Here is a 12743-nt window from a genome sequence, read left to right on the forward strand (position 1 = left end):
TTATTTATTTACAATACATTATCCATTCACAAAGAAAATTGATGTCATTAAAGGTTGAATATTTCCTATTTTTTTCATTTAAAGCATTAAGATCAATTTCCAAAAGATGATTTTATATTAAACTTTAAGCATGTGTTCCAATACTTTTGGAGTTGACTGTAGGTTACCAGTAGCTGGACAATCAGGAGAATTCCCAGTTGGCCAGTAGGGTTATGAGGCTGGGTTGATTACTAAGACCTTTAAAAAGTGTGTGTGTGTGTGTGTGTGTGTGTGTGTGTGTGTGTGTGTGTGTGTGTGTGTGTGTGTGTGTGTGTGTGTGTGTGTGTGTGTGTGTGTGTGTGTGTGTGTGTGTGTGTGTGTGTGTGTGTGTGTGTGTGTGTGTCTGTCTGTCTGTCTGTCTGTCTGTCTGTCTGTCTGTCTGTCTGTCTGTCTGTCTGTCTGTCTACAATTTGGCTTCCTTAATTAAATCAGTCTCATTGGTCCTAGATTCCATCACCGTTGTCCTCGATTGCCCCATCCTACATTAGATGCGGAAGCACAAAGACCGTATGGTGTCAGTGAATTAGCACTTTGAGATCATTGACTTGATGTACTGTAAAGTGCATTATAAATAAATTGTATTATTATTATTATGAATAAGGTTTCCTACAGTAGCATTTTGTATTTGATGGACTGAAAAAAACCGAATTAACTAAAAACTTAAAAAAAAATAGAAAATCAATAAACTAAACATGAATGGATTTTAGTGTGCAAAAGCCTTAACTGGGCATGGTTCACAGTCAGTCACTTACCCTCTGACCGTCTGCATCTCAATGAAGGTGTCTGGAAGAACCTTTCCGAACATCTCCGGTAAAAAGAAACACAGCATACCGGCGAACACAGCCAAACTCCCAATCAAGAGATAGGGCAGAAATTTGTAATAGTTACCTGTTGGAGACAGACAGAGAGGCAGAAGAGATGGAGATGAAGAAAGAGAGAGAGAGGAGAGACAGATAGAGAAAATGTGTAGGAGAAGAAGAGAAAGAGAGGAAGATAGGGAGAGAAGGAGAAAAGGAGGAAAGGGAGAGAGGAAGATAAAGAGTAGGAGTAGGCCATGTGGAAAGTCGGAGAGAGGAGGAGAGGTTCACTGAGAGAGAGAAGAAAGGGAGAGGAGAAAAAGAAAATTAGATGATGGGAAAGACAAAGACAAATAACTGAATATTTGGATATAGAGCTGTAGGTGGATTGCCAGAATATGGAAATGTGAATATGTAGTATACATTTTGGCAACACAATAATGTGCTTGTGCTTTTTTGTTTTAATGCACATTAAAAACATACAACTGAACTTCTCCATGGTCTCACCCAGGTAAATGATGAACGGGGAGAGGATGGCTCCGATGCGAGCGGCCATCGAACAGGTTCCCATGGCCATGCTCCGCACCACGGTGGGGAAGAGTTCAGAGGTCACGGCATAGACCACACAGAAGGCTGTGGTGATAGCAAATTTGCCCACCATCTCCAGGAGGATAGCCACTTCTGGCAGATCTGCACCACACAGCCACAACATAACAACATCAGAAGATCTCTTAAACGCTCAATTTTAGCTAGTTTTGGTAAGCCTCTAGGCTAGGTGTCAGACTGAGTTGTCAAAACAGAATCTGTGGCTGCTCCACTAAGAGGTTTCTTTAAAACTTTCATGTAAAACCCTTTACTTTAACGAGGTTTTGTAGGACCTGGTTATGTTTGTAAAATAGGAACAGTACGTTTAACTTCCTCATCTTTTGCACTATCAGATGTAATCATGTTCATTTGTCCTCTGTTCAGAACCAGTTAAATCGGGATCTGGATTGCGATGCTGGAGTGAGATGAAGTGCACTAATCTGGGTAGACCCCTTTTTCATTCAGTGTTTTCCTTTTTAATCAGAGCATTCACCTGTGGGCACAAGTTGGATGAAGAGGACAATGCCACCTCCGAGGAAGAGTGTAGAGGACTGGCAGAAGCGGCGGGGGAACAACTTCAGCAGGACCGTGGCCATGACGTATGCCGGGATCTCCACGATAGTGGACAGGAAGAAGTTAAAATACGGATCACCGTGCAGGTTGGTGGTATTCAAGAGCAGAGCAAAGTAGGACATGGTGATGACCATCCTGCAGAATGAAAGTCATAGCCAGATTATATATTATTGCGGTTTAGAATCTACTATTGTTTTGCCATTTGTAGGATAGATTGATACAGTAGGTGTGGCACCCTTACACAGTTCCATTGCGTCAGTATATGTGGCAGTGAGTTTGATATTTGGGTCACAGACGTTACAATGTTAACAGGTCAACAACTAGTCACCACTGGTCACTAGCAAATAGTCTACATAGGGTGCGTTTCATGCAGCGTTTATACGTCCTCCCTCGCTCCTCGATGCCTCGATCCTCACTGATCTACATAAAGAATGATGGGGGGGGGGAAACAATGGGATAGTCTATCCAGTGTTAGTTATAGATCAGTGGGAACGCCCCTCGAGGATCGAGCATCGAGGATCGAGGAGGCATGATGAGAGGCACCCATTGTGTTTCGCTAGTTTGCTAACTTGCTAAAGTTGGCTGATATTTTTGTAAAGGTAGCCTATGCAGTTTTGCCATTTTCTTTGCTGATTTCTCGCTCTTTGCTCTCAGTTTTCTCTGCAGAGCTCCCCCTACAGCTTCAGAGTAGATATTTTACAACATTCCTCGACTGGTCAGTCTGCCGTTTCCTCTTTCCCTGTTCCTCCAAGTTCAACATGGTTCACTCGCTTTCTACTTCTTTTTGCCGGCTCTGCCATGACGAATATCTGAGAAACTCCATCGCTACCTGGTTCTAGCCAGTGCCTGGTGTGTATGAGTGTAGTGCCGTAAAGCAATTTTCTGTAACACAATGTCATACCATGTGTTTCCATGTGTCTCAGTGTCTGCATGCAGGTAGCTTGTGTAGACTATACAAGGTATTTAAGAATGTGCTTGAACCATGCATTATCAACTGCGTTCGCCTAGTTAATAGTGCAAAACTAGGAATCAGGCCTTAAATGTGCATGGCCAGAGAATGTTGTACCAGAGGATGGAGCAGATGACAATGAGGACCGCAGCATTGCAGTTCCTTAGAATGTCCAGCATGTTGTATTTCTTCTGCTTCTTTGCCTGCGCTTCTGCGATCTGGGAGGACGAGCAGACACATTGATCAGTGTCAGTGCATAATGTAATACGATGCCAGTTTTCAACAGTGTATCCGTAGTGCCCATTCAGTCTAGACTGAGTAAACCCAGCCCAATCTGCCGGCGACTAGATTTCACCCTGCAGCTCAGGCTGAAAACCTACACATTTATCTCTCCTGCTTCCTGTCCACGTTTACTTGAACCAATCACAAACTAGCTTATCCACCAGGTGCATCCGGATCATTGGTCTGATTGGTTATAGGACTATCCAAATGGTTACAGAGTCATTTGAACTATGCCCATTGATCATGCCTCTACAGCGCAGACTCCCCAGACTAATGTTCAGTCTTAAAAGATTGATCTTAGTCTGATGATAGCCAGGCTACATTCAGTCCCAAATTCTTCACAAAACATTACATAGTGTTCAACCAAGCGTTCCAGACTCCATTCTCTTTATTGTATGTCAGTGCGGCCTCAAAATGAGTTTGAATCTGTTATTTAAAGGTAAAAGAACTGCATTGCGTAACTTTAAACACAAGACGATTAAACCTTTCTGCCTCCTGGGGTAGTGCAGAGGTGTGGACCAATCCAGTGCAGGTTTACCTCATCGGGTGTGAAGATGACCTCAGGCATGGTGACCTTGTTCATCCTGGCTGCGTCCCTCAGTATGGCCTCAGCCTCCTCCACCCTCCCCTGAGACAGAAGCCAGCGGGGCGACTCAGGGATCAGCCTGACAGGGGCGGGAGAGGGAGAGGGAGAGAGGAGGCCAATGTCACGCTGTTTTTTTTTTATTATTATTTTTTCTTTAAGTATTTTTTTTGGCCTTTTTTCCTTAATTGTGATAGGAAAGTGCAGAGGTAGATAGGAAACAAGTGGGAGAGAAAGATGGGGTGTGATCAGGACATGACCGCAGGCCGGATTTGAACCTGGGTCCCAGTGGGCACTCCGACCCGTACATGGCACGAGCGCTGTAGCCTGCTGCACCGCAGTGCCCCCAATGTCGCACTGTTTCTGTACTGTAAGCCCGTCGCATGTCCCATCAAAGGTTTAAACTAGTTTTGACACCTCACGTTACCACCAGTCTTTATTTTATAGCACTGAGCACAGTGCTTTACAGAAAAACAATAATTACAATGATACTAGTAATAAAAATGATAACAAGTAAAAGAGTGAACTTTCAAAGATTAAGCTAAACTCAGTATAAGATTACAGTTTTTCTCGATTGTTAACACACATTTCTCTCACACATACTCTCAGAACTCTACACACAAATCCAAAACAACACACACAATGGGCAAAACCCCGCAATTCTCCTGCAAAATGACACTTTACCTTCAAAACAATGTCATTTCTCCTCAAAATGCTCTTTTGTTCTCAAGAGACACACACAAACCATCATATACTGTATCAAGACATTTATAAGGACCACTTGAACACTGATGTGCTCAGTGTAAAACACTGCAATGAATTGAAAACGCTTCATTCATCATAATGACTTGGGCCTTTTTTTGTTCAGTGTTACCCTACAAACAGTACTACAAACAGTAGATAAGCTGATACGGTATGTTGATATGCTTACCCTATCAATATTTTTAAATATCTCATTGTTTTCTATTATTTTTCTTTGTATTTGCTGTAATGTTATGGCGTTTTCTTCTAGGACAAAGCTCATGATTTCAGTTTCCTGTTCAGGAGACAGAAGCCCTTGTGTTGGTAATCCTTCAGCTGCCAAACAAATAGTAAAATACTGTAAACTGTGCAGGAATACAAAGTAGGAATACTTTCCCCAAATACTTGAAACATACTTTATATTTACAGTCCTACAGAACAGGCAACAGGCAATCTTGTACTACTGCGCTCATTGAGCTGTATTGTACTGTACTACTGTACTGTACTGTATTGATACGCAGCACTGCAATGTTCTAGTGGCTCGGATCTCATCGGAGATTACGGTCCTTGGCCTCCCCGTCCTCCTCTTCTTACTCTCACTCCTATGGCTCTGCCTCTGCCTTTACTACTACTGTATACTGAAGTTGTGATTGATAATTGTAAAACTGTGTGACAGGTGTTTGCCCATGTGATGAGTCAGTGTGCCTGGTAGGGCAGTTAGCTTTAGAATTTGAATGGCAGTGTGTTCCTTGAGAGAACAAGACATTTTCTTCATGAAAATGCAGAGAATTGTGTGAAAAGTTTTGAAAACAGTGTGTTTTAGAACGGCAATTTGAGTGTAAAGCAGAAATGTGCTTATAGTTCAGCAGAATCGGTTCAGGAGGTTGGTGCATGAGCTACATATTATTGGAATTGTGTCTCAAGTACCAGAAATTGTGTGTAAACAATTGAGAAAAACTGTAAAATGGTGATGAGAAAAGGAAAACAGCGTATACCATAGCGTATACCATTGGAATAAAATACTGTTTTAAAAATATATTAAATTAAACAATTAAAATTACGTAATAAGCAGGCACATAGACGGAAGGCAATTTTATGAAAATGTTAGGCTAGATTGAGAAGCTGCCACTGATCTAGCAGATATAATGTTGTAAGGGAGGCTTTTCTGGAGCTTGGATGATCTGATTGCAAATAATCAAAACCGCAAATGATGTAATGACTGAATTACATTAACATTCCATGGTTTCTCATCACTAATCTCTTTCATATGTGAAAAGGGCTTTAGTCACTCTCAACACTGCTGCTTCAGTGCACGGGTAAGGGATCATTATATAGTGTGTGGAACACATTCAGGAACCAGCATGGACTCTTACCACCAGAGGGTGACAGACAGACAGACAGACAGACAGAGAGAGACAGATTTTACTCATTCCCAAAGGAAAATTCCAGTGTTCCAGCAGCCACACAAACACAGCACTCACATACATGAAGCACCCCAGGCTCCAAAAAGTGGAAATAAACAAAGTAGAGGCAGCTTGCCCCGACACAAAAACTGAAACTCTGAGTGGAAATTCTCAATACTGAAGGGGAGCACTGAGCTACCTCTTTGGCGTGTTTTGTTTGGTCAACTTCCTGTGAAATCCCTGACTGCACCTTTAAGATCACTGCACTTGTTTCCAGTAAGTAACCCCCTCTCCTTTTTTTGTTGACCTGTCATTATTACCTCCGCCAAGGAGGTTATGTTTTCATCGGGGGCCAGCGTTTGTTTGTTTGTTTGTCTGTCTGTCTGTCTGTCTGTTAGCAAGATAACTCAAAAAGAGATGGATGGATTTCGCTGAAATTTTCAGCGAATGTCAGGCATGACCCAAGGAAGAAAAAAAATACATTTCCCATAAAGGGACCCATTAGAAAGAGGTGTGTGTGTGTGTGTGTGTGTGTGTGTGTGTGTGTGCGTGCGTGCGTGCGTGCGTGCGTGCGTGCGTGCGTGCGTGCGTGTGTGTGTGTGCAGGTCTATGTTCGCCTCACCACCACAGGGGGATGTAGAGGATCCCTGAAGCAGCCATGGGGATGATCAGGAGCCTCCAGTCCCGCAGGAAGTAGGCGCACAGGGGCAAGAGCATCTGCCCCACCCCGGATGCCATGAACACCCCCAGGGAACAGAACACCACACGGGTGGCTGGGCTCAGGATCTCAGAGCCTGTCGGACAACATGGGGGAAAACGACAGGCATTAACCAGATTGGTGTGAAGCACTGTAGATATTTGGAATCTCAGACGCTCATACAAAAACACCATATGGACACGCTCACAATATGTTTTTCTTTAAAAAAAATGAAAATAACAACAATCCAAGTGCCCACTGGAAATCAGGTTTGAGTCTGACCTGGATCATTCCACCCCATCTCTCTCTCCCGTTTGCAGCCCCTGTCAGTCCCTTTACTGTTCTGTCATAATGAAAGACAAAAAAGTAGCCTAAAAATATACTCATATACTTTAAAAGCATACCGAGCACATAGCCAATGACATAATTGGAGAAACCACTGAAGCCAACGAAGAAGAAGATGGCGCTGAAGGCCTCCCAGCTGGGGGAGAAGATCTGGACAAAGATGGTCAACGTCTGTATGGCCATAGTAGCAAACAGCACAGGCCGCCTTCCATACCTTTAGGACATATACGTATACAACACAGACACACACACATGCACACGCACATACAGTACAAGAATTGTGAAAGTGTTTGCAATGGATGGATGTTGGGAAGATGTATTTATGTGTGGAGGTGTGTTCATTCATATACAGTATACTTTAAGAAATGAAGGTCAGTCAGTCCGAAAAATTGGGAAAACTTTGAAAGTGTCCCCAAGTGCAGTCGCAAAAACCATCAAGCGCTACAAAGAAACTGGCCGTCCCAGGAAAGGAAGACCAAGAGTCACCTCTGCTGCGGAGGATAAGTTCATCCGAGTCACCAGCCTCAGAAATCGCACGTTAACAGCAGCTCAGATTAGAGACCGGTCAATGCCCCACAGTTCTAGCAGCAGACACATCTCTAGAACAACTGTTAAGATGATACTGCCTGAATCAGGCCTTCATGGTAGAATAGCTGCTAGGAAACCACCGCTAAGGACAGGCAACAAACAGAAGCATTTTCCGGAAGTTATGTTATGTAGGGACGCATACTGAGGAGCAAACTAACTGAGACGCTACTGGAAAGAACGGTACTATCCAGCGTGAAATTACTCATAAGTGGTGACCTACACCACTACCAGGGTTAATATTGTGTATCGTGTTTCCCGAGAAAACATTTCGTATGATTTTGTATTGGAGATACAGCTCTCCACACCCTCTACAGGTTGAAACATGCCATGCCATTTTGGTGCAAAATGCTATTGGAATGCTGACGTAGCCCTACACTTCTCTGGCGAGTCTACGTCACCGCTTTTCGTTTTTTCTCGTTTTATGCTTGCATATTTCTCTGCAGAGCTTCCCCTACAGCTTTAGCATGTATAGTCCTTTAGCGTGTGTAAAATCCTCAATCGGTCAGTCTGCTTTTTCATGAGCATGATCGAGACCTCACTTGAGACTTCCTGGTCCATGGGTGCGTGCCCGAGGATTCCTGAAATTGCAAGCGTGGTTCTACCGCTACAGACCACTAGGGCGGCCGAAAAATACATTGTTTGACCGGTAATGACTCATTTAAGTAAGGGATAACGGCCGACGAGGTGACCGGTTCGATGGAAATAATGGCTAGGTGGAGGTCTAGAACTCCGGCGACGTGCGATTCTGATTAACTTTAACTTTGAAAGATCGCTACTTTTATAGCCTACAGTACATGGCATCCAACTAGCTACAATCCACCTCCGTCATATGCTACAATGTTACTATGGTTCTGCACGTCTGTATTTCAGCTTGGATGCTACGTGACAGTTCATTTAAACTTCGCAACGAGTTTGGTGAATTAATATTCAAGAGTGTTACGGGAACTACTTCAAAGGTAGCAGGTTATACGAAGTTAATGGCCACCCCATCAGCCAATCAGAGAAGAGAATTCCATTGTTGAGGGAGATAATCATATATAACGGTATGTACTATGTGACTTCCAAGCCTGATTTTTCCAAGCCTGATTTTTCCACGCCTGATTTTTCCGAGCCTGATTTTTCCAGGCCTGATTTACAGACGCCTGATTTTTCCACGCCTGATTTACAGACGCCTGATTTTTCCACGCCTGATTTACAGACACCTGATTTTTCCACGCCTGATTTACAGACGTCTGATTTTTCCATGCCTGGTTTACAGACGTCTGTTTTACAGACACCTGATTTTTCCATGCCTGATTTTTCCACACCTGATTTTTCCACGCCTGATTTACAGACGCCTGATTTTTCCACGCCTGATTTACAGACACCTGATTTTTCCATGCCTGATTTACAGACAGACAGACGCCTGATTTACAGACACCTGATTTTTCCACGCCTGATTTACAGACGTCTGATTTTTCCATGCCTGATTTACAGGCGTCTGATTTTTCCACACCTGATTTTTCCACGCCTGATTTTCCCATGCCTGATTTTTAGTCCCCTCCTCCTCCATAGCAGTGATATACATACAGGCTATAATGAAAGCATTAGCCACTACTGACCTTTTTGTGGAGAATTTACAGTAATATCAGATAATATCAACACAATTGCAGTGCATGGGTGTGTGTGAGTGTGTTTGTGAATGTGCGTGCATGTGTGTGTATGTGTGTGTGCGTGCATGCGTGTGTGTGTAGCCATGCTGGTGGTGTGTGTGTGTGTGTGGCAGAGACCTGTCGGAGAACTGTCCAGAGACAAACGTGCCGGCCAGCACCCCCAGGAAGTAGATGGAGGAGGCCAGAGGCCCTTTGTACTCGTTCTCACACACCAGGTCCCACTGCAACAGACAAGAGCCATCAGGAGGAGGGGGCAGACACACACACACACACACACACACACACACACACACACACACACCTGCACAGCAAATTTCACCTAACCATACATGTGGTGTGTGAGTGTGTGTGTGTGTGTGTGTGTGTGTGTGTGTGTGTGTGTGTGTGTGTGTGTGTGTGTGTGTGTGTGTGTGTGCGTGCGTGCGTGTGTGTGTGTGTGTACTATTGTACAATTGTGTTGTACAATTTGTGTCCCCTTGAGGGTACTGCCCCAGCCACAAGCTGTTGTACATCTAAAAGTACAATTCTGTACTTTCTTTTCTGAGAGTGTACCGACCTAGGTACACACTGGTACTTGCATTTTTTAGAGTGTGTGGCAATGACATATTCAGGTACATTTCAGTCACTGCACGTACACCAGTGGACCTTGATGGGTACCAGTGATGCTCGGGCTGATCCTAATCGAGCGGGTTATGGGTCAAGAGAAAATATTTGTAATGATATTCGGGTCATGTTTGGTCGGGTTGGTTAAAATAAATATGGCGTTAATTTTTTGTCATTTATATCGTAGCCTACACATAATTGTCTTTAGAAGAGAAAGATATAATTTGCAGCATCCCCTGAAACGCAATTCTATCCCCCACATTTTGTCACGGACATGTAGAAATGCACTTGTTGTTTCTGCGTAGACAGACCCTCGGCTACACTTGACATGCAGTTGTGTTCTTTTCACAGAGCATATGCTTTCTCTGTCTATGATCTGCAGCTTTTTTCTCGAACTGCTGGCCTCCTCGACAGAAAATTCGGCTACTGAGCTGCGAAGTGGCTGATGCGATGCGTGCTTCTCAAGTCTGATAATTTGCAGCAAGATCGAATGGTATTATGGAACCATGGACTGAAAGAAAAATAAACTAAAAGTTTCCCCAATCAGGAAATACTTCTTAATTTAATGTCATTAAGGCATATAGCCTACAATTGGTATGAGCATGCAATGTGCGTCCTTGTGTAACTTATAAAGTTGCTCGTTGGAAAGCCCCACGTCTGCTGTGTCGTGCAATAAAGTTCTCATCTCGCTGGAATTTTATAATCGCGGACCAATGTAACAGAGAGGTGTGTTCCTCCCCCAACAACTTTTGAGTGGCAGCCCATGAACTTTTTGTACCCCTACAAATATGGTCCCTTTGTGAGTGTATTTAATACAGGTTCATTAATGGTCCCAACATGGTACACATTAGAGCTTTAGTAGCTCAATTGTGTTTCTTATAAGGTACAGAGTCAAAAGTTTTACCTAAAAGAATACAAATGTACCTCAACCATACCCCTATTTTTGAGTGTGTGTGTGTGTGTGTGTGTGTGTGTGTGTGTGTGTGTGTGTGTTCATTCATGTGTGTGTGTGTGTGTGTCTGTTGTGTGTATCGTTCTGTATTTTTTTTTTATCTGTGCATGTGTGAGCCCTCTCTAGCCCCAACTGATTGACGTTCCCATGCCAACAGTGGGCAGCCAGCATGGGATTGGCAGGTTTCCCAATCGGCAGACCATGCATCTGAAATGCCCCCCTACGGTTGTTGTTGCTCAGGCGGGTCTCACTTTGTGATGCCTATCAGCCGCTCATGATAGGGCCGGCTCTATTTCATTCTATAAATATCCGAGTTCAGTTATATAGATCAGAGTTCATTACATGTCAAATCAATAGATAAGTCATGGCCTGTCATGGTGTGTCATATCATACAGATGGACCGATTTGTTGAATTATACATTTGTGTGTGATTGGGAGCACAAAGAAACATTCACATGCCTTACTACCAAGGTTTTTTTTTATTATTAGATTTGGATGCAAACCAACATATTTTCAAGGATCTTGGCGAAAAGCTGTGCACAGAGGCTCACTCTGTAGTCCAACCACCTGCTGGGAATTGGCGCATCTAGTTTCAGTTCAAATGGAGGGGTGAACTGGATGTATGTACATGTGTTCCAAATTACAGTAAGTTATACCATGTGAACAGTGCATCGTTTACAATTTTAGAAACTGTGTACATTCAAACGTTCTTTGAGTCAGGGTTAAAGACTCAAAAAACATTGAACACTTCATGAAGTTGAATGAATGATATGATGCCTGGTTTACGTAAAGGACCTTTATTATGTTAGGACTGTCCATGGAAGTAGCTGTAGTTCATTCTTTTAGCACTCAGTGAAGAGGGTGTGTGTGTGTGCGTGTGTGTGTGTGTGTGCGTGCGTGTGTGTGTGTGTTTGTGTGTGTGTGTGTGTGTGTGTGTGTGTGTGTGTGTGTGTGTGTGCACGCGCGAATATGTGCATGCATGTGTGTTTGCATATGTGAGTGTTTGTGTATGTATGTGTGTGTGAATGTGTGCATACATACAGTATGTGTTAGCACAAAAGTGAGTACAGGTATGAGTGTGTGCAGATGTGTGTGTGTGTGTGTGTGCTCACCTCAGTGATGATGGTGGATTGGTAGATCTCTTTCCCATATGTCCATCCATCCAGACAGCTCTCCTGTGGAATCTGACTGACATTGACGTCCACATCGGGCACGTAGTCCAGCAGCGAATAATTCCTCAGCAGCTCCAGCCTGTACCTGCGTGTAAGCACTCAGTGAAGATGGTGTGTGTGTGTGTGTGTGTGTGTGTGTGCGTGTGTATGTATGTATGTGTGTGTGTGTGTGTGTGTGTGTGTGTGTGTGTGTGTGTGTGTGTGTGTGTGTGTGTGTGTGTGTGTGTGTGTGTGTGTGTGTGTGTGTGTGTGTGTGCGTGCGTATGTATGTATGTGTGTGTGTGTGTGTGTGTAATCCCTCAGCAGCTCCAGGTGGTATAGGCTACCTGCTGCAGGAGCTCCTCTGCAGCCCCTTGTCCTGCACCTCCACCAGGGGAATGCTGGCGTTCCTCCAGCCCTCGCTGATGTTGCTCTCCCGCGGGATCAGACACTCGTGGGCCGGCGTGTCCGCCACGAACACCACGTAAAGTCCGACCAGTCCGTTGGGCAGGATGCTGACGGAGAGGGAGAGAAAGATCAGCTGCTGGAAGGGCCCCCACGTGCCCAAGAAGGAGGTCATCTCGTCGTACTCTCTCATCCTGGCTCCGTTTCGGAAAGTTGAACTTTATTTATTTACTCGTGGTATTTTTCACCTCTGGTCTTTTGCCCGTCTCCACGCCGTGTCGTAATACTGTGGCCATGGCTTATCATTAAGGCTACTTATATCATTACGTAGGTATTGGATAACTTTTACGAGCAGGCGCATGCCACGTCACTTCCTGTTTGGCTGCTGTTGCAAGTGG

At 44.0% G+C, this 12743-nt stretch overlaps 1 protein-coding gene across 1 annotated transcript; it reads right to left on the bottom strand.

The window, feature by feature from the left end:
* Window positions 1–442: 442 nt before the first annotated feature.
* Window positions 443–12538, bottom strand: LOC134061705 (solute carrier family 22 member 4-like). Its single transcript, XM_062517464.1, has 11 exons — window positions 12288–12538; window positions 11902–12046; window positions 9352–9455; window positions 7054–7208; window positions 6575–6746; window positions 3764–3890; window positions 3061–3161; window positions 1915–2129; window positions 1344–1526; window positions 792–927; window positions 443–518 (listed from the first exon to the last, which is right to left on the bottom strand). The coding sequence occupies exons 1-11, from the start codon at window positions 12536–12538 to the stop codon at window positions 443–445; spliced, it is 1665 nt and encodes a 554-aa protein (XP_062373448.1).
* Window positions 12539–12743: the final 205 nt, after the last annotated feature.

This window comes from Sardina pilchardus, chromosome 17 (genome assembly GCF_963854185.1).
Source record: "Sardina pilchardus chromosome 17, fSarPil1.1, whole genome shotgun sequence".
Lineage (NCBI taxonomy): Eukaryota > Metazoa > Chordata > Actinopteri > Clupeiformes > Clupeidae > Sardina > Sardina pilchardus.

Coding starts and splice junctions, on each gene's coding strand:
- LOC134061705 (XM_062517464.1), bottom strand. CDS start 12,538: ATGAGAGAGTACGACGAGATGACCTCCTTCTTGGGCACGTGGGGGCCC. Junction 7,209..9,351: donor TCTGGACAGTTCTCCGACAG/GTCTCTGCCACA, acceptor TATGTCCTAAAG/GTATGGAAGGCGGCCTGTGC. Junction 3,162..3,763: donor TCATCTTCACACCCGATGAG/GTAAACCTGCAC, acceptor TCGTCCTCCCAG/ATCGCAGAAGCGCAGGCAAA.